Source organism: Danio aesculapii, chromosome 8, assembly GCF_903798145.1.
Source record: "Danio aesculapii chromosome 8, fDanAes4.1, whole genome shotgun sequence".
Lineage (NCBI taxonomy): Eukaryota > Metazoa > Chordata > Actinopteri > Cypriniformes > Danionidae > Danio > Danio aesculapii.
Window position 1 is genome coordinate 22,839,863 of NC_079442.1, and position 21,914 is coordinate 22,861,776.

The window sequence follows — 21,914 nt, forward strand, 5'->3', positions numbered from 1 at the left end:
AACTTAATAAAAGTTTGTGCTAACCCCAAACCTTTGAATGTTTGCCTAAATGCGAAATTACATGATAAATAGTTAAAGTTAATCTCTTCAAATCGAAACACCTGAGATAAATCTATATTTTTAACAAGCCATTGAGTGTTTTATGACAATGCTTTATTAGAAATTTGGGTTGATTTTATGTTATAAATGTGAAAAAGTGTATGGCATTTTGTTGATCATAAAATACTACTCTTCTCATCTAAGCCAAGGGATATCCTATGTGGAGCAGCAGATGAGGTGTTGGCTGTGCTGAAAAATGACAAGATGAGAGACAAAGAGAGGAGGAGGGAGGTGGAGCAGCTGTTGGGGCCTACAGATGACACACGTTACCATGTCCTGGTCAACCTGGGCAAGAAGATCTCTGACTATGGAGGAGACAAAGAGCTACAGAATATGGGTAATTTTTTGTTGTTATCCAAGCTCTCCTCAACATGATGTCCAGGCAGATTGTGCTTTACCGTCTGTCTATTTACAGATGACAACATAGATGAAACCTATGGAGTCAATGTGCAGTTTGAGTCCGATGAGGAGGTGAGCTCTGGCATGCTGGCTGCTGCTTGTGGTTAAGTTATGATAATGGGTTTTTTGCTCTTTAAGGGACGTCATTGTGCTGTTTGTTCATCTACAGGAGGGTGATGAGGACCAGTATGGAGAGGTTCGGGATGAAGGCTCTGATGACAGTGAGGGAGAAGAGGCAGATGAAAGCAGCACACTGACTGCAAATGTAAGTCACATGCTCCATGTGTTTCTGCACGTTGTCATAAAGCAGTGACTCAAGCAGGTGACTGGGCCCCGTAATTTTATTCTAATTCTAATAATTAATGACTAAATTGTCTTTTATTTGTTTATTTATTTTAAAGTTAGATTTTAATGTTATTTTAACATTTTAAGTAAGCTACCTTTGTAAATACTGCTTTAAATAGTCAATAATTCAATAAATTGTTTATAGATAATAAACACTATAAAAAAGTGTTACAGTTGCAAATTCATAATTAGTTGGTTGAATTAAATGCAAGATTCCAAAATACAAATTAAATTTTTTACAGATTAAATAATGAAAGTTAAAAAAAAAAGAGCAATAACGAACGCAAAATATTACAAATACCACAGTTAACCAAGAATTCAGTGTCACCAACCCTCAGTGTAATCCTAGGCCTAGAAGTTTGAGCTGTTTTAACTGGAGGAAGTGTCTGACAGGTCTTAAAATATATCATTGTCTGTTTTGTTTCAAGATTAAGACACATTTATAAAAATTACTTGCATGCCCTATATAAACTATGGCCTAATCCTGGAATCCAGGCTTTAGTGATAATCAATGAAAAAACTACACCTGGACCCTCATTTTATAAATAAGTAAATAATAATAATTAATAATAGGGTTTAAAAATCACTGATATAAAGTACAACAACCAGCTTATTGTTTTCCTTTCTCCATAGCTGGGAAACACAGGAGATGTAATGATGACCAAAAAGAAGGACCTTCACCCTCGAGACATCGATGCCTTCTGGCTTCAGCGACAGCTCAGTCGCTTCTACAATGATGCCATTGTGTCCCAGAAAAAAGCAGACGAGGTCTTGGAGATCCTTAAGGTAGGGAATGTTCATGTCCTTAGAGGCTAAGGGATTTGTTAGTATTTGTTTTGTTTTTGAGTTGCTGAATCACTACTTTTTTTGTTAGACTGCCAGTGATGACAGAGAGTGTGAGAACCAGTTGGTGCTGCTTTTAGGCTTCAACACATTCGACTTCATCAAGGTCCTGCGCCAGCACAGGCGGATGAGTAAGTAGATTGTGTTGGATTAAATGGATTGGGATTTTTGAGAATGTGGTGCCAATGTGACTTAATGTTAAAAAGATTTATGAGATTTTTACATATGAACCTTATGTTGTTTTTTTATTTTCTCACGTTGTTTTTTTGTCATTTCCAGTTCTGTACTGCACCATGTTGGCCAGTGCTCAAAGTGAAGCAGAGAAGGAAAAGATCATTAATAAAATGGAGGCCGATCAGGATCTTTCCAAAGTTCTCTACCAGCTGCAGGAGACTGAAAAAGAGGACATCATCAGGGTCAGAATTTCCCCTGTTGTGCTGTAGTGTTGGCATGTTTGAGATTTTAATCATTTAAAGAAAGATGTCCATCTGTAAACTTATGATTTTGTGTTTCCTTGCAGGAGGAGAGATCTCGCCGGGAGAGAATGAGAAAGTCTCGTGTGGATGATCTGGAGTCTATGGACATTGATCATGGCGAGGTAGATTCCACTTAATGCTATGTCCACTGCTTAAAATTAGAGTTCACTACTTAATGTCCACTACCTGTCATATATATATGTCAATTATTATTATTAATTATTTATTTATTTATTTTTTCAGTTTAATTCCCACTCCTAATGTGCATTGTGACACTATTGTTCTGTGTGTTTTTTGTCTGTAGTCTGTGTCCTCAAGGCAGCTATTAGACCTAGAAGATCTGACCTTCTCTCAAGGTAGTCATTTCATGGCCAACAAGCGATGCCAGCTGCCTGATGGCTCCTTCCGCAAACAGAGAAAGGGCTATGAGGAGGTCCATGTGCCTGCACTCAAACCCAAACCCTTTGGTGATGAAGAGGTGTTTTTCTTTTCCTATTAGGATTAGGGATTTTTGGTTAATTTATTGCTACATCAAATTGGCTAAGTAAAACAAAAAAGCGATTAAGCTTTCAAAAGCTATCAAAAATCATACTGCAATCTTGTGGAATCATTGCTATCTAAAACTGCATTTATATTTAACATTTAATTGTTATTCCTGTAATTCCTGCAATTGCTCCAGTGTTCAGTTTTACCTGATCTTTTACAAATCTTTCTAATATGGTGAATATCCATATAACAAAATGGTTGTGGTTTATTTGTGTGGCAATAAAGATTTATTTTCACTGTGCTTTAATCAATGTGCTTAAGTGAACATCATTGATTTGAAATAGAAATACTTTGTAACATATGTTTGCTGTCAATTTTGATTATTTTAATGCAGTCTTGCTATATACATTTATTTCCATTAAAAAAGTCTTATTGGCCATTTTGAACAGAAGTGTATACAGCAGAGCCATTTGAGTTGCTGGTTGATTGGCCAGTATTTCACTACTCCCTCATTTCTTTCACAGACTTTGGTGGGTATTGAGAAACTGCCCAAGTACGCTCAAGCTGGATTTGAAGGATTTAAAACCTTGAATCGCATACAGAGTAAACTCTTCAAAACCACTATGGAGACTGATGAGAATCTTCTGGTTTGCGCTCCAACGGTTAGTCTACTGGAACACAAAGATAAATGATATAATGTAGAACTTGCCAGTTTTTTGTGCATTTTACTTAAAGATTTTTTTGTCCCTCTCTCTGACCTGTAGGGTGCTGGTAAAACAAATGTTGCTCTCATGGCAATGCTCAGAGAGATCGGGAAGCACATTAACATGGATGGCACTATCAATGTTGCAGATTTTAAGATCATTTACATCGCTCCTATGCGCTCACTGGTACAGGAGATGGTGGGCAGCTTTGGCAAGGTAGAAGTACTGAACATAAAGAAAAAACATCTTACATTTTTGGTAACACTTTAGAATAAGGATGCGTTAGTTAATGTTTTACTAACATTAAGTATGAATAAGCTTGTAAAGCATATTTTAGTCATATTTCAATGGTTACTAATGCACTATTTATAAAGCTTGTTGACATTAATGCACTGTAAGTTAACATGAACTAACATTATTTAACTTAATGCTAACTAACATTAACAAAGATGAATAAATACAGTAATAATTGTATTACTAATTATTCGTTTATGTTAGTAAATACATTAACTAAACTGAACTTGATTTCATCTCTTGCATAGTTTCTCAGCTGAAAAGCTAGTTTCATCTGTAGTGATTTCTAGTCATAATAACAAGGAAGATCTTGAGGCAGATGAATTTACAGTTTTACAATTAGCCGGATACTGTTGTGAGGCCACATTAATACGTAGATTTAACGTTTGCACATTTATACTTGTTTAATGTTAGGATCAAGTATAAAATTCTCCTAAAACATTTGTTGCTTTACGTCTGCAGCGCTTGGCTAGTTATGGCATCATTGTTTCTGAGCTGACCGGAGACCATCAGCTATGCAAAGAGGAAATAAACGCCACTCAGATTATAGTGTGCACGCCAGAGAAATGGGACATCATTACAAGGAAAGGAGGAGAACGAACATACACACAGCTTGTGCGCCTTATCATTATTGTAAGTAATCAGGTCAAGGTTTCACTTTAACTTCTTTTTAGCGTTTTCCATGTGCATTAAGTTATATGCATTGACCTACAGGATGAGATCCACTTGCTGCATGATGACCGTGGCCCAGTCCTGGAGTCACTGATTGCTCGAACCATCCGTAATGTGGAGCTGACGCAGGAAGACGTGAGGCTCATCGGCCTGAGCGCCACGCTGCCTAACTATGAGGATGTGGCAACCTGCCTTCGTGTGGATCCGTCAAAGGGACTCTTTTATTTTGACAACAGGTGAGAAATGGAACGCTGTTGTAAAATTGTGAATGGTGGTCCTCAACCATTTTTTTAAAACTGAATATGTTTTTACTGTAATGATGAACATATGTTTGGCGTTTTCCTTTTTTCTTTTCTTTTATAGTTTCCGACCTGTGCCTCTGGAACAAACCTATGTGGGAATTACAGAGAAAAAGGCCATCAAGCGCTTTCAGATCATGAATGAAATCGTCTATGAGAAGATCATGGAACATGCTGGAAAGAATCAGGTGTGAAACTCAACACAATAACCAGATTAGTTCTTTGTACTTCCATGTGTCCCATTATTTGTTCAGTCATTAATAATGTCTTTCCTAATATTTCATTTATGTTGTTTTTCCCAGGTGTTGGTGTTTGTGCACTCGAGAAAGGAGACCGGGAAGACGGCTCGAGCAATCAGGGACATGTGTTTGGAGAAGGACACTCTGGGGTTATTCTTGAGGGAGGGTTCAGCCTCCACTGAGGTCCTGAGGACTGAGGCAGAGCAGTGCAAGGTTAGCTCATCATTTTTTAGGGTTTGCTCACACTTGGCAGAATTGATTCAATAGCAATGAAATCTGGTGCGATTGTTAGTGTGGTTAATTTGAACTTGCGTAAAAGTTGCCATCTGAACCCTGCTTTGCACCAAGTAAATGGTGCAATTCTGGTGTGGTTAAACTGAAATATCAATGCAACAGACCAAAGACAAAAACAGACTATGATGTCACAAGATGTGACCAAACAACAATCATGAAAATCACATACAAGGAGTGCATTTAGCCAAGGATATAGCATTGTTTTGTTTTTTAGCAAGTTTTGACTAAAAAATTTACTCATTGAGTCTTATGAAATCAGAAATATTACTGATCTCACAACTATTATTTTTTTGTCTGGACCAGACAAGCCAAGAGAAGTGTGAATACAGATGTTATTATTATTATTATTATTTGATATATTAATGGTTGATTCATACAAATGAATTTTTAGATCATTTACACCTGCATAATTTTGGTATTTACCATAATTTTCAACCAGAATCAAGCATCCTTCTGGTCTGCTGTTGTTTAATAAACCGGCAATTCCATTGCACTCAGTGTGTTGGTAAAGCTAATATTATGCCCATCAGTTAGTACTAAAATGTAACTAAAATTGAAGCAATTAATTGTCCCCTACACACATTATCAATTAATTGAATTTTTTTGTTATGTTTGTAGAACCTGGAGCTGAAGGATCTTCTGCCGTATGGTTTTGCTATTCACCATGCCGGAATGACCAGAGTGGACAGAACGCTGGTAGAGGATTTGTTCGCTGACCGTCACATCCAGGTTAGTTTGTAACCATGAGGAAAACAAACTACATTTTTAAATTTTGTTTTCTAAATCCAAAAAAAATCTGAATGTGTTTTGTAGGTTCTGGTCTCCACGGCCACTCTGGCCTGGGGTGTGAACTTGCCAGCTCACACTGTCATAATCAAAGGTACACAGGTTTACAGCCCAGAGAAAGGCAGATGGACGGAGTTGGGAGCCCTGGACATCCTACAGGTCAGTGTTTTTCATCAATCTATTTTGCATCAATCAATCAATCAATTGATAAGGTAATTGAACTGTAGGTAATAACTCAAACTTTTTGGTGCAGATGTTGGGTCGTGCTGGCAGGCCGCAGTATGACTCTAAAGGAGAGGGTATTCTGATCACTTCCCATGGAGAGCTGCAGTATTACCTGTCCCTGCTCAATCAGCAGCTGCCCATCGAAAGCCAGATGGTGGGAAAACTAGCTGACATGCTGAATGCAGAGATTGTGTTGGGCAATGTGCAGACTGCCAAGGTGAGGTGTAAATGCATTTGGATTAGGGTTACGGTTAGTTCAATGGCAGGTGTTTTTGTTTGTTTGTTTGTTTGTTTTATAGGTTTAATTTATTTGTTTTTTTGGTGATCCATTAAAGGATCCATTAAAGTGTCTACTTGTGGGTCCCCTTTTATAAAATGTGGAATATATATAGATTGTAACTTTCCAATACGTCTGTGGAAAAAGATTGAATGTAATTTTATATAGCATTTTAACTAATCTTAAACATAACATCGTCTTAAATTTTTAACTCAATATTTATTAAGTTGAAAATGTTGTTTTGCTAATGCTTACTGTTTCTTTTAAAAAGTTACAGTTTTTGATTTATTATAAACTATATTATTGAAGTATTTTTCAAAATTAAAGTTGTTTATTGTACTGAAGTAATTTGCCAAAATATTTACTTCATATTAAATTTTTTACATTAAAAATACCTGTGCATGGATTTTTATTGACTAATATAAATGAAGATTAAAGCCCGTTTCACACCGCAAGTGTGAGCAGCGCATGTTTTTTTTGTCGTTGATGTTTACAGATTAGAGCTTTCATACTGCAAGCAGAAGCAGTGCGTAAGCGTGAGCGTCGCTGAAGCAGCAGTGTTGTGATAGTTTGGGCACTTTGTCTATTTTTGCCGCGCTGCTCACGCTCAATTAAAGTGACAGTGCATTGATAAAACAGTAAAAAGTAGCAATTTTTACCCAGTAAATGCATCGGTAATATCCACAGATTTTTATATATTCAATCAAATGAACTTAAACGATTAAAAATGGCAACAAATATTTGTTTATGCCCCAAATACAAAACTAAATTTAAAACAATTTTAGTATTAGTTTTCTTACTTTGCACACTAGTTTGATCATGTATAAATATCATTATAACTATATTGTATAAATATTATTATAACTATATAGGCCTACATCATCCTGACAATCAAAAACTAAATTACATGATACCACATCTAAGAGATTGTCTTATCTCTTATTTTAAGAGTGCACCTTAAAAGAAATGAATGACATTCCTCATAGAGCATGAGAAGCATACAGTTCTTTAGGATCTATATAATTAGTAAAATAAAGACTTGCAGGTTAAGGAAACAGCATAGGAGGAAGTTGCCACGGGCCTTGGTGCAGATGAAAAGTAAAAAAAGTGTGTGTGCGTGTATATATGTATGTGCGTGAAAGGCAAATTCCTTCGCGCTGCCTGTACTATCCATACGTGCTGTGCTCGTGCTGCTCACACTTGCGGTGTGAAACGGGCATAATAAATACACTAATGTATTTCTCATTATTATTGCACTATTGAAACCTTATTATCAATTACCAGATTTTTTCCAAAATTAAAGTGTTTTACATTGTCATTTTTCTACAGCACACAGTTATAAATATTGATTTATATAGATAATATTGCACATGCTCAACATCAGTATTTCTCCGTAAATTCAACATCTGTAGCAGTGATTGATCTTCTGTTGTTTTATTTTTTCAGGATGCTGTAAATTGGCTTGGATACACATACCTGTATGTGCGCATGCTGCGTAACCCCACACTATACGGCGTGTCCCACGATGACCGCAGCATAGACCCCCTGCTGGAGCGTCGCAGGATGGACCTCGTGCACACGGCAGCTACCGTCCTGGAGAAGAACAACCTGGTCAAATACGACAAGAGATCTGGCAGCTTTCAGGTACACATTGTTCATGCTTGTCACATTAACCACTGCTCTAAACACCTCTTGGCACATCCAGATGATTTATATGCACAATCAATGCTGAGTTTGTACCAGCTTGAAATCCCCCAGCATGGCATAACGGATTTCAGCACGGCTGCCTGAATCCATTGATTAAACATTTAAATGGCAGCAACAGATGTGGCTTAAATGATGTCTAATGTGTTTGCATTGAAGGTGACAGACCTGGGGCGCATCGCCAGTCATTTCTACATCACCCATGAGTCCATTATGACTTACAACCAGCTGCTGAAACCCACGCTGAGTGAGATTGAGCTCTTCAGGGTGTTCTCGCTTTCATCTGAGTTTAGGAACATTACTGTCAGAGAGGTACGTGCCTTGTTTAATTTAACCAGATGAATTGGTTTAACAAATCTCTGCTTCCAGGATTTAACAAGCGTGTTTATTACGTTTTGATTGACAGGAAGAAAAACTTGAGCTTCAAAAACTGCTGGAGAGAGTTCCCATTCCAGTGAAGGAAAGCATTGAAGAGCCCAGTGCAAAGGTTTTTTTTTATGTGTATATGTCAGTTGTACATAAAGTTGGTTGATCTTTTTTATCTTAAACGTTATGTTTGCTTTTCAGATTAACGTGCTGCTGCAGGCTTATATCTCTCAGCTCAAACTGGAGGGCTTTGCTTTAATGGCCGACATGGTCTATGTGACGCAGGTTAATGTAGAACTAAATTGTGTCTTATAATAAAAGAAGATTTTTCTGTTCAATCTGACCGATTTCCTGTATTAATATTATGTTTGACTTCTGCAGAGTGCTGGCAGGCTGATGAGGGCTATCTTTGAGATTGTTTTGAGCAGAGGCTGGGCCCAACTTACCGACAAGACTTTGAACCTCTGCAAGATGATTGACAAAAGGATGTGAGTTGTCTTTATGCTATCTTTGGAAAGAATAATTATAGTAGGGTGTCAGTGGGGTCTTAAAGTCTTCATTTTAGGGCTTAAAAAGTCTTGAATCTACTGAAATATTGTGTTGTAAGTCTGAGTCTTTTTTAAACAGGCCTTAATTTTTCTAGCTAATCTGGCCAACGCCAATACAAAAATCCAACTTTTTAATTGAAAATGTCATTTATTACCATAATGGTTTAATTATTCTCCTTACTATAAAATTTGTTTAAAAGTTCCCCATGTATTTACTGCAGAGGATACTAACCTGATATATTTATTATTATTAAATTATAATTATTTTTTTTGATAGGGCAAGTGAAAATCTTTTCCAGCTATGATATTTTTAAAAATATCCTTATCTGTTAGCCCTGTATAAGTCTGAAATTTCATTCGTAATGGTCTTTAAAATATCTTTAAGTCTTAAATTTAACCTGGTGAAACCTGCAGAATGCCTGTATATACTTTTATCTTGTAATGTGATTTACAATGTGATGTAATTGTTCTATCATTTGTTTTTGTTGTTTTCCATTAAGGTGGCAGTCGATGTCTCCGTTGCGTCAGTTTCGCAAGCTTCCAGAAGAGGTCATCAAGAAGATTGAGAAGAAAAACTTCCCCTTCGAGCGTCTCTATGATCTGAACCACAATGAAATCGGTGAGAATTGCTAATCATTATACTCAAGCAATGTTGTTATATTCATGTACAGTTGTATTTAATCACCTCTTGGTCTATTTCAGGGGAGTTGATCCGCATGCCAAAGATGGGGAAGACCATTCACAAGTACGTCCATCAGTTCCCTAAACTGGACCTGGCAGTTCATCTGCAGCCCATCACACGCTCCACTCTGAAAGTAGAGCTCACAATCACACCCGATTTCCAGTGGGATGACAAGGTCAGTCTTAAACCTCAGAAGTAAATAACTCCAGGAGGTTTTTTTGGATGTTGAGCTTTAGACTAACTGTTGGCTTGTTTCAGATACACGGCTCATCTGAAGCCTTCTGGATCTTGGTGGAGGATGTGGACAGTGAAGTCGTCCTTCATCATGAGTACTTTCTCCTGAAGGCCAAGTACGCTCAGGATGAACATCTTGTGACTTTCTTTGTGCCTGTGTTTGAGCCGCTGCCACCACAGTATTTCATTCGCATAGCTTCAGACCGCTGGCTTTGTAAGTTATTCTTGTTACTTCTGCTGAATTTATTGATCTATAAATATTGCCAAACAGTCATTCTAAATATTGAAGTATACATTAGTGCATTGTGCAAAATAAATAAATCTGAGCATTGGAGGTACTGTAGTATTTCGGAATAGGTTTTCTGGACTTTAATTTTTTGTTTCTTTCTCAAGCGTGTGAGACACAGCTGCCTGTTTCCTTCCGTCACCTGATCCTGCCAGAGAAATATCCTCCTCCCACCGAGCTGCTGGACCTGCAGCCTTTACCTGTGTCTGCTCTGAGAAACGGAGCCTTCGAGAGTCTCTACCAGAACTTCCCCTTTTTCAATCCAATCCAGACTCAAGGTATCTGCCCTCACAGACCCCATAATATGCTCTGTTTTTGATCCAAGTCTTCCCTCTAAATGAAACTGTTTTTGTCCCCCTTAGTGTTCAATGCTGTGTACAACAGCGATGACAATGTTTTTGTTGGCGCTCCAACGGGCAGCGGGAAGACCATCTGTGCAGAGTTTGCCATTCTTAGGATGCTGCTCCACAACGCAGAGGGCCGCTGTGTCTACATCACACCTATGGAGGCTCTGGCTGAACAGGTATTTTCACAAGTGCAAGCAAAATATTCTGTGCATGCATTCACACATAACCGGTAAAGATTCCATCAAAGTCATTGGAATGTGATGTTGAAAATGCAAGGCTGCCAAAATCGGAAGGAGAAGAGTATTTGATTACTTTATTATAAGCATGGAGGTGCCATCAGATACACATAAAAAACACAGTACTTGCTTTTTTTTGGTCCATACACAAAATAGCTTAAATGTCTCAAATGGACAGTTCACCCAAAAATGAAAATTGGCACAATTTGTTCAGCCTCCACTTGTTTGAAACCTGAAACAAATGAAATTTGAAGTTTTAATTCTTGCTCGTTAAACAAAAGAAAGATATTGTGGAGAATGTTTTGCCATTAACTTCAATAGTATTTATTTTTCATACTATTGATGTCAGTGGTAACCACTTTCCGGCGTTTTTTTTTTCCCCCAAAATGTCTTTTTTTGGGTTCAACAGAGAAAAACTCAAAGTTTGGAACCAAATGAGAGGAATATATCTTTTTCATTTTTGAGGGTGAATTATCACTTTAAATGTTAGAGTGTAAATATCATAATTGAGTCATATTTTTGTGCAGGTCTTCCTTGATTGGCACCAAAAGTTTCAGGAGAATTTGAATAAAAAGGTTGTTTTACTCACCGGTGAGACGAGCACTGACCTGAAGCTGCTGGGGAAAGGTGACATCATCGTCAGCACCCCAGACAAGTGGGACATCTTATCTCGACGCTGGAAACAGAGGAAGAACGTGCAAAACGTCAGCCTCTTCGTTATAGATGAGGTTCATCTCATTGGAGGAGACAATGGAGTAAGTGTTTCTTCATTTTTGTTTTTAGCATGATTTAAAATATATATATATTTCTAATTTTCACATATCTCTCGTAGCCTGTGTTGGAGGTGATTTGCTCCAGGATGAGGTACATCTCCTCTCAGATTGAGCGGCCCATTCGTATTGTGGCCCTCAGCTCCTCTTTGTCCAATGCTAAAGATGTGGCTCATTGGCTCGGCTGCAGCACCACAGCCACTTTTAACTTCCACCCCAATGTCAGGCCGGTTCCTTTGGAGCTTCACATCCAGGTCAGTTTTTAAGATATGTTTTGGTTGATGCAATCAAAAGTAGACAAAATCCTGGTGTACCATTTTCAGTTTTTTGATGGTCAGACGAGTTTGTGAAAATCTTATGGATATAGTGATACAAGATTTCTTGATCTGATGAGTTCTAATGATATTCTGTGCCTAAAAATATTGACAGAGGAAGACATCACTTTGATTCCTTTCAAAGCCACTTTCTCTCTCTCTCTTTCATAATAACTATTAATATGACACATACGTTTTTGCTACACGTACAGGTTCTTTTTCAGAACTAAGATGCCTGGCCACCCTGTGTGTATACAGCATAGTCCACAGTAAACTAATCTCTGATGACCCTGTCCTGCATGAAGCATATATAGCACTCGCTGTTCAGAGAGTTTATCCTCCTGATTGGTCAGATTTAGATGATTAACAGATCATCGTTCAACCATGCACCTCACAAATTAATGCTGACAGTCCCCAAACTTTTTGGTAATATTTAAAAATGATTAGCAGTTCACAAGCCCAGTATGCAGATAAGCTCATACAATAGAAATAATCCTTACTGTATATCCGGTTTATACAGAAAAGGCCACTTTCGTTTCTGTTCTGGTCAACTTGTGAGTGAATATTGTATGTTTTAGATATTTGTCTTCAAATAAACTTGCAATTTGCGTATTTTTCATTGCACTTTTCCATATTTCAACATCACAATTTGAAATGAGAGTAACTGGCTGAGAGTAACTGGCCTTTGGTGACTGTATGAATGCATTTAACCACATAAGTGTTGTTTACACTGTGGAAACCTAGTCAGACCCCATTTAGATCTTTATTATTTGGGTCATAAACTTATGAATGGATCAATAAAAAAAGTACATTAATACCAGCAGTAAACAATCAGAACTCTTTGCATTCAGAGAATTTTTGTTTTAACTATCCTCACCTCTTTTACAGGGCTTCAATGTGAGTCACACACAGACTCGTCTGCTGTCCATGGCTAAACCAGTGTATCACGCCATAATGAAACATTCCCCGTCCAAGCCAGTGCTGGTGTTTGTGCCATCCAGACGCCAGACACGTCTCACAGCTATTGATATCCTCACCTTCTGTGCTGCAGATGTGGTTCCCCAGAGGTGCTGAAAGATGATGTATTTGGTTATTATATTTTATTTAGTCAGTTTTCTTCCCATCAGACTTCTCATCTCCAGCATTATTGTTTGTCTCTGAAGGTTCCTGCACTCAACAGAGAAAGATCTGGTTCCATTCATGGAGAATCTCTCTGATGTTACACTGAGGGAGACTCTCTCTAACGGGGTGGGCTATCTTCACGAGGGCCTTTCACCTACAGAGCGCAGGATTGTGGAGCACCTGTTCACTTCTGGTGAGATACATGAGACCGTGTAACAATGTTTGGAAAATAATACGTTGATAAAAAAATTTCAAATGTGCCAAAACTGTCAAAATGCTTATTTTATAACCATGTTAAAATGACACTTTCCCTATGGGTCTCTTTTTGCTGGTGTTATGATTATTTTTATACATTTGATTTACATTTTAGTGTAGTTTTGTAAAGTTGAACTACTTTTTTTTACACTGTTAACATAGCCAATTAGCTTGACGTAGCTTGAATTATCATTCCTCTATTTTTTTATTTTATTTTTTTTTGCATAGAATAAAATCGTTTTGATATTGTCTTGTAGGTTTGAAGAATTTGGGCTGTTTGTGCAGTTATGAACTGCAATATTAAATTAATTAAATCCATTAATTTCAACTAGATTAATAAAGAGTATTTAGTTAAATTCACACTAAAACAGTAATATTGATAACCAAATATTTTCACTTTGTTTATTATTGAGAAGCTATTGATCAGTGCAAAATGACCTTAGTTATGTTAGAATGTTAAGTATGATTCTGTTTCATTTCCCCAAAATTCTATTTGTATTTCTTTTCCTCTTTTTTCTTTTGCATTCTGATTTCCTAGTTAGTTTCCTAGTAGTTTTTTTTCACATACACTGATTTCATTCATTTTCTTTTCGGCTTAGTCCCTTTATTAATCTGGGATCGCCACAGCGGAATGAACCGCCAACTTATCTGGCATATGTTTTACGCAGCGGATGCCCTTCCTGCTGCAACCCATCACTGGGAACCATCCATATACTTTCATTCACACACATACACTACAGATAATTTAGCTTACCCAATTCACCTGTACCACGTCTTTGGACTTGTGGGGCAAACCAGAGCACCCGGAGGAAAACCACGTGAACACGGGGAGAACATGCAGACTCCACACAAAAACCCCAACTGATCCAGCCGGGGCTTGAATCAGTGACCTTCTTGCTGTGAGGCGATTGTTCTACCCACTGTGGTGCCATACACGAATTTTGTCTTTGAAACTCGTGGAGCCAAAATTCCAACTGTTTCAAATAGACCTGAAAATACACAAATCGTTAATTGATTTGAAATTGCAGTATAAGGTTATTTGGATGATTAAGAAATGACCAAGCCTCCTCTTTATCTTCATACAGGTGCGATTCAGGTGGTGGTTGCGTCTCGCTCTCTCTGCTGGGGCACTAACATTTCTGCACACCTGGTTATTGTCATGGACACACAATACTACAATGGCAAAATTCATGCGTAAGATTACTTACTAATACTTACTGATCTTAGACCATTAATGACATCCCTAGTATTCACCCTGTGCACCTCTCTTCCTCTGATCAGATATGTGGACTACCCAATCTATGATGTGCTCCAGATGGTTGGAAAAGCAAACCGTCCTCTCCAGGACGATGAGGGTCGCTGTGTCATCATGTGTCAAGGGTCCAAAAAGGTAAAGCTTACTCTGATCCACACATTTTCTTGTCATTTTATTTACTTGTTTGTTCAACTCATAATATTGTGATTCCTTGTTCTTCAGGACTTCTTCAAGAAGTTCCTCTATGAGCCTCTGCCTGTAGAATCTCACCTGGACCACTGCCTTCATGACCATTTCAATGCTGAGATCGTCACCAAGACGGTGGAGAACAAGCAGGATGCTGTGGACTACCTGACATGGACCTTCCTGTACCGCCGCATGACCCAGAATCCCAACTACTACAATCTGCAGGGTGAGGAAGCACAGAGGCCTGCACATCTTCACTAAATCTAGTCCTTATGCTGCAGGTTTGTGACTCATGTAAAAATATTAATAAAATAACTAGTTTGTTTTCCTGATTGCATTTGCAGGTATGTCTCATCGTCATCTGTCGGATCATCTGTCTGAGCTGGTGGAAAACACCTTGCAGGATCTGGAACAGTCCAAGTGCATCAGCATCGAGGATGAGATGGACGTAGCACCTCTTAATCTGGGCATGATTGCAGCCTACTATTACATCAACTACACCACTATTGGTAAGGACTCTCTCTGTTTGACACAGGGGTCACCAAACCTGTTCCTGGAGGGCCGGTGTCCTGCAGATTTTAGCTCCAACCCTAATCAAACACACCTGAACAAGCTAATCAAGGTCTTACTAGTTATACTTCAAACATCCAGGCAGGTGTGTTGAGGTAAGTTGGAGCTAAATCCTGCAGGGACACCGGCCCTCCAGGACCGAGATTGGTGACCCCTGGTTTAACACTACATTTACAATAGAACAGAAGCCGTGCTTGATCTATTTTTTTTTTTTTTGCATTCTGCTTTATATATGTGTGAAACTAATTAATTAGGGAACATGTAGGCTGGCATTTGGTGCTGAAAGTTTTTTGGATCAAAGTAGATCTGAATAAAATATAAAAAGGCACTGCATTTAGTTTCAACATTATATAACAGAGTTCCCACAGGTCATGGATTTCTGGAATATTGTGGAATTTTAGAAAGTCTTTTGTTGAAATGTGATTTGTTTTATTCTTGTTTCACTTTTCTTTTCTTTTTTTTGCCGTTTTTTTTAGGGCTAGCCTATTTTTTTCAGTGCAGTTTCATTCTTGTACCACTTGTCAACCTGCAATCACTTAAGTCAAATGCATTTAAAATACTGCATTGTTTTGTGTCTGCTCAGTGCTCAACACACCAGCTTCCTGCTTTTCTGTTCATTATTCACCTTATTTTGCAATATGGAAGCAAGCTATGTTCTGTGATTGTGTTAGGTCTCCAATTCATTCGCCACTATGGGTAAATGACTAGGAATTAAAAGCTGTGAACAGTCAGACTACTTGTGCTTCAAACCAACGTGTTTAAGATGATACATTATAATTAAAATAATATGATGAACTTGCAGTTTACAACATTAAGCTGCATAACTAGCTGTTTTGTGTGGCTAAATAATAAATGGAGGTGAATTAGACTGGAAGTCTTGACAAATTTAAATATCAATAGCCTCGCACCTCTTACTTGGAAAAATAAGATGTATAGGTCATGGAAACTCAGCTTTTTATTCAGTGAAAAGTCAGGAAATTTGACATTTTGTCCTAAAAAAGCATGCATGTCATGGAAATAATTTAAACACCATGATGGGAAATTTGTGGTGCCCTGAAATTGTATTTCATTTATTTGATTATTTATTTATTTATTTGAACCAAAACTAAAATAACATTTAAGTTTCATTTTCCAAAAGTGTAAATCTGTTCATCAATTTAATAATCGACATAATAAAAGAACAATTTGAGTCATTTAAATGGTCATTCTAACATGCCATGTTTCTGTTCAATATTTTCAGTTACTGAAATTTTAGAGCATCACGACTAAAAGTGATTCATTTGCTTCGTAATTTTCTCATCATGTCCGTGTCATCTGATTCAGCTCCTCTGTGTTTGTGTTCTCTCCAGAGCTGTTCAGTATGTCTCTGAATGCCAAGACAAAGGTGCGTGGCCTCATCGAGATCATCTCCAATGCTGCAGAGTATAAAAACATTCCCATCAGGCACCATGAAGACACTCTTCTACGACAGGTGAGAAAAGTGCACCTTTAATACAAACCCTAGAACAAAACAAAATCAGAGCGCTCAATCCTCTCTTTGACTTTTACAGCTGGCTCAGAAAGTCCCTCACAAGCTGAACAACCCCAAATTCAATGACCCTCACGTGAAGACCAACCTGCTGCTTCAGGCTCACCTGTCCCGCATGCAGCTGAGCGCAGAGCTGCAGTCTGACACCGAGGAGATCCTCAGCAAGGTCTTAACCACATTTTCACCTGCTGTTTTCTGTGATCCATTTCCAAGTGTTTAGCCAAGACCTACATTTTTGTTTTACTTTAAGCAACAAAAAATGTCTTTAATTAAAACACAGCAATTTTGAGCAGCAATGACACTTCTGTGTTGCCCGATTTAATATACCAGCATTACACTAGATTTCAGTGTCACGTGATTCTTCCGAAATCACCTTAATATGCTAATTTGCTGCTTATTTATTGTCAGTTATTATTGTTGCTCAGTTATAATAGTTATAATGTTATTTTTATCAATGCTGAACAAACATTTCTGCTGCTAATTGTTAAATAGGAAGTTCTAAACTACAAAATTAGTTTGAAATACAAATTTCAGTAACATAATAAAATTATGTTTTAATGTATGTATGTTTTAAATGATTCTGAAGCACCAAAACGGCATATTAGACGTCTTTTAAAAAACAAATGTTGTTGAGTGTTTAAAAAAAAAGGTTTATTTCAAACTTTTGACTAGAAGTGTATGTAATTATATTTTCATCAGATAAATATCCACCAGTTTTTAAATTAGGCATATAATCAGGGGTACACATAAGTCGTCTGCTCTGCATGGACGATGTAAATGAAATTTGCTGACCATATATGTCACTAGAGAGGTGCTTTTGCAGACCACTTTATGAGTAATGTAAAAACGGTAAATATTGATGCACGGGAATTGTGTTTTTATAATATATAATTATCGTTAACTTGCGGCCGCAGATGCACTCTTCATTAAAATCCTCATCATCCTCTTTTTTTTTTTTTCGTAATGTTAATATTCATGTGTGTGTGTGTACTTGTTTTTGTGACATATCAGGACACAAATCTGTACAATGACGTAGGTATGACACAGGTATTACAAAAACGAGGTGAAATATGAGGACATTGGTGACGTCCTCATTTCTCAAAATGCTTATAAATCCCACAGGATGAGTTTAATCAGAGAGTAAAGCTGCACACTGTCTCCTGTGATGGTTGGGTTTAGGAGTAGGTTGGGGTGAGGGCAATACAATATATGGTTTGTGTTGCATAAAATGAATGGAAACCTATGTAATGTACCCACTTTTCACAAAAACAAATGTGTGTGTGTGTTTTTTGTTTTCAGGCGGTGCGTCTGATCCAGGCGTGTGTAGACGTGCTCTCCAGTAACGGCTGGCTGAGTCCAGCACTGGCTGCTATGGAGTTGGCCCAGATGGTGACGCAAGCCATGTGGTCCAAAGACTCGTACCTCAGACAGCTGCCACACTTCACCTCTGAACTCATCAAGCGCTGCACGGACAAGGTGAGAAGCACATCTGATCACCACAACACTCCTCCACTAAACTCTTTAAAGGGATAATTCACTCTAAAAATGAAAATGTCCTTGTCATTTACTTGAGTGGTTCTGAAATTTTATGAATTTCTTTTTTTCTTTTGAACGCTTGCTGCTTGTTTGGACTACGTATTTGAATTGAGTTAAAACTACACAATTTTGGGGACAACTTAACTGTTTAATGTTCAATCTACTTAAATTTGTAAACAAGAGGAAGTTAACCTAATCGATTTGAGTTGAGAAAACATGAATTGTGTGGAACCCAGCATTTTTTGAAGAATTGTTAAAGAAAAACAGCTATCGACATACATAAGAACTTCAGTGCAGGAGAAAAAAAGCTTAAAGGTCCCCTGAAGTGCTTTGAACAGTGCAGTTTTTTATTTGCCGTTTGACATAATCTTAACTGAAAAGTGAAGAGAGGGTGGGACATAGTGTAGCTCCTCCCCCTTTTAAAAACAGCCAATAGCGTTTTGTTTATCACCTCTCTGCCATCGAGAGTGGTTAAGCTCAAGCGCATCAAATTTAAAGTGTTTTGGAAAGGGCATATCAGATACTAGAGAGCATTTGATTGGTCATGAGAAACTGAAGTATGAGGTGACATAAACAAAACCGTTGATTAATTTAGGCGGAGGTGACAAACTGCAAGCCTTACATATTTATATTAATTGAATATCTTTTGGATTTTGTCACTGTTAGTGTGCACTAGATATATAGATATCCTAAAAACTAACAATACTGATACATCTAAAAAATGTATTTTAAATTTCATGGGACCTTTAAAAATACATATTAAAATCAAAGTCTACCATAGATTGATTTAAAATTCCAAAATTGACAGGCGCATGAAAGTTCTTGCGTGACTGACTGTTTTTTTTTTTTTTTATGTGTGTGTGTGTGTGTGTGTGTGTGTAGGGTGTTGAGAGTATCTTTGACATCATGGAGATGGAGGATGAGGATCGCACTGGACTCCTGCAGCTCTCGGATGTCCAGGTGGCAGATGTGGCTCGTTTCTGTAACCGATACCCCAACATTGAGCTCTCGTATGAAGTGGCCGACAAAGAAGACATCAAGAGGTGCAAACTCTTTCTTTTAAAAATCCTTAATATAGTGTGGTTGTACGAAATGCTTATTTTTTTCCCCAAGTCAGCTGCAGGTGTAAATAAGTGGTCTTGTGTTTGCAGTGGGAGTCCAGTGGTGGTGCAGGTGCAGCTGGAGAGAGAAGAGGAGGTCACAGGCCCCGTCATCGCCCCTCTCTTCCCTCAGGTCAGTGTCTGTTGGGATATTGAGTCCGTGATGCTATGGGAGGCAGTTTGTTTTTTTCAGTACAATAGTAGTTGTAATATTGTGGAAAATTAACGATTTGCGATTTTATATTTCTATAATTTATGACTGTTTTCACTTTTGATTATATTTTTCTTTAAAGCATTTAAAAAGATCATATTTTGGTTTTGGGGGTCTCCAACAACAGACTTGTATGCGTGCAAGGTCTAAAAACACTTTCATTGTCTTATAATATGCATTTGCTTTTAACTAATTATCTCAACGATTCCCATATGATTCGTTCAGCGATTCATTTGTTCCCAAACCCCTCCTTAGCGCGATGCTAATCTGAGCTGATCGGCTCAATGAATCCTCCGTTGCAGGGTAGGGTTATTGCATTAATCATCAGAATGTTCACTCATCTTCAGTCATCATCAGTCCCACACACACCCGCACTCTGCTAGCATTTGAAAGGAAAGGCGAGTTCATGTTTAACCGGATCCAGCACTTCATATTTGGTATTGTTTCGTGTCGACAAACAGGCAAAAGATCCAGACAAACAACAAGTCATTTAAACGAAAAGTCAAATCTTTTATTTAAAAAAAATCTATATTTTTAAACGAGGTGCACTTTCAGATTTAAACACCAGCTGGATGTTTTCATTCACTTAGAGCTGTTACACACTGCATGGAAGCACATTTTCAAAAACCTATAATAAAGGCTCTATTTACTCCTCTGATGAAAATCTACATTTTCAGCACGCATCATTACTCCAGTCTTTAGTGTCACATGAGTTCAGTCTAATATGGTGATTTGCTTTTCAAAAAACATTTATTACCAGTGTTGAAGCAGCGTTGTGACACCCTTTAACACTTAAAAGTTCAAATGCATGCTACTTCATACAAACATTTTTATTATACAGTAGTCAGCATTTTAAAGTGGATCAAAAAAGTTTATAAAATGTTTAATCGAACACCCATTCTCATCTTAGGACAATTTTGAAAAAGTCAAATGTTCACTGTGTTGTTGTAACTAGTAGTAGTATTCAGTTAGCTGATTTTCTGTTTTTTTTTTTTTTTTTAATTGATAGGCATTTTAAAATAAAACCAGATATATTTAAAACCAAAATATAAACCGCACATTTAAAATATATATAAAAAAATGTGTATATATACATACGTGTGTGTGTGTGTATATGTATGTATATATGTGTGTGTGTGCGTGTGCATGCGTGCGTGTATATGTATGTGTGTATGTATGTGTATATATATATATGTATGTATGTGTATATATATGTAATATTGTCTCCCAGGGGTAGCATGTATATTGTAAACAGCAAAGGGCCAAAAATTAAAAAGGCTCCAGGTACAAGGGTGTATATATATATATATATATATATATATATATATATATATATATATATATATATATATATATATATATATATATATATATATATATATATATATATATATATATATGCGCTTCTAATAGTCTTAATCTAAAATAAATGGTCACATTTAACAGTAAGGAAAGATTCATAAGTTATCCATTTACTAACATGAACTAATTATGAGTAATACTTGTACAGCATTTATTAATCATAGTTTAACATTTACTAATGCATTATTAACATCCAAACTCATGCTTGTTAACAAGAGTTAATACACCATGAGTGAACTTAAAATGAACAACCATATTTTCGTTAACTAACATGAACAATGCACTTAATACAGTATTTGTTCATGTAAATAAATGCATTAATTAACACAACCTTATTGTAAAGTGTTGCCAAATAAACATGAGTTAAATAATGTCTTTGTTTGTTTGTGCAGAAACGTGAAGAAGGCTGGTGGGTCGTCATCGGTGACCCTAAATCAAACAGTTTGATCTCAATCAAGAGGTTAACTCTGCAACAGAAGGCCAAGGTCAGTCCTGCTCCTGTATCCAAAAGCAGGAGAATATCTATTTTCTCACATTTTATTTTAGACTCTCTAAATATACCATTTAAAACTCTCTTTAACTACAACATGCTCTTTCTCCGCAGGTGAAGCTGGACTTTGTGGCTCCTGTGGTCGGTGTGCACAACTACACTCTGTACTTCATGAGCGACGCTTACATGGGCTGCGATCAGGAGTACAAGTTCAGCACAGACGTGAAGGAGGCCGACAGTGAAGGAGACAGCGACAGCGATTAAGCCCACAGTAGACGGACGGTTTGAGCCCGTTAACTCTTTTTATATATATTTTTGAGGAATAACGTAACTGTTAAGTTCATTGTGGTTTGAATAAAGATGTACATTGGAGA

The 21,914-nt window shown here is 37.4% G+C and overlaps 1 protein-coding gene across 1 annotated transcript in view; it reads left to right on the top strand.

Moving 5' to 3' along the window:
- Positions 1-21,912, top strand: part of snrnp200 (small nuclear ribonucleoprotein 200 (U5)) — a 27,077-nt gene extending 5,165 nt beyond the window's left edge. Inside the window, exons 4-45 of the mRNA XM_056463432.1 lie at positions 244-436; positions 515-570; positions 668-763; positions 1,477-1,629; positions 1,718-1,817; positions 1,966-2,102; positions 2,207-2,284; positions 2,467-2,640; positions 3,173-3,310; positions 3,413-3,568; positions 4,109-4,279; positions 4,361-4,554; positions 4,682-4,805; positions 4,920-5,069; positions 5,769-5,879; positions 5,964-6,095; positions 6,190-6,378; positions 7,885-8,082; positions 8,302-8,454; positions 8,549-8,629; positions 8,710-8,793; positions 8,890-8,996; positions 9,557-9,675; positions 9,759-9,913; positions 9,997-10,186; positions 10,366-10,536; positions 10,621-10,781; positions 11,369-11,596; positions 11,674-11,865; positions 12,814-12,992; positions 13,089-13,240; positions 14,388-14,496; positions 14,584-14,692; positions 14,780-14,969; positions 15,088-15,252; positions 16,663-16,784; positions 16,864-17,007; positions 18,141-18,317; positions 19,260-19,420; positions 19,529-19,610; positions 21,443-21,535; positions 21,655-21,912. Coding sequence (XP_056319407.1) covers positions 244-436; positions 515-570; positions 668-763; positions 1,477-1,629; positions 1,718-1,817; positions 1,966-2,102; positions 2,207-2,284; positions 2,467-2,640; positions 3,173-3,310; positions 3,413-3,568; positions 4,109-4,279; positions 4,361-4,554; positions 4,682-4,805; positions 4,920-5,069; positions 5,769-5,879; positions 5,964-6,095; positions 6,190-6,378; positions 7,885-8,082; positions 8,302-8,454; positions 8,549-8,629; positions 8,710-8,793; positions 8,890-8,996; positions 9,557-9,675; positions 9,759-9,913; positions 9,997-10,186; positions 10,366-10,536; positions 10,621-10,781; positions 11,369-11,596; positions 11,674-11,865; positions 12,814-12,992; positions 13,089-13,240; positions 14,388-14,496; positions 14,584-14,692; positions 14,780-14,969; positions 15,088-15,252; positions 16,663-16,784; positions 16,864-17,007; positions 18,141-18,317; positions 19,260-19,420; positions 19,529-19,610; positions 21,443-21,535; positions 21,655-21,804 — 6,024 coding nt within the window. The 3' untranslated portion in view covers positions 21,805-21,912. The remainder of the gene's footprint in view (positions 1-243; positions 437-514; positions 571-667; positions 764-1,476; positions 1,630-1,717; positions 1,818-1,965; positions 2,103-2,206; positions 2,285-2,466; positions 2,641-3,172; positions 3,311-3,412; positions 3,569-4,108; positions 4,280-4,360; positions 4,555-4,681; positions 4,806-4,919; positions 5,070-5,768; positions 5,880-5,963; positions 6,096-6,189; positions 6,379-7,884; positions 8,083-8,301; positions 8,455-8,548; positions 8,630-8,709; positions 8,794-8,889; positions 8,997-9,556; positions 9,676-9,758; positions 9,914-9,996; positions 10,187-10,365; positions 10,537-10,620; positions 10,782-11,368; positions 11,597-11,673; positions 11,866-12,813; positions 12,993-13,088; positions 13,241-14,387; positions 14,497-14,583; positions 14,693-14,779; positions 14,970-15,087; positions 15,253-16,662; positions 16,785-16,863; positions 17,008-18,140; positions 18,318-19,259; positions 19,421-19,528; positions 19,611-21,442; positions 21,536-21,654) is intronic.
- Positions 21,913-21,914: the final 2 nt, after the last annotated feature.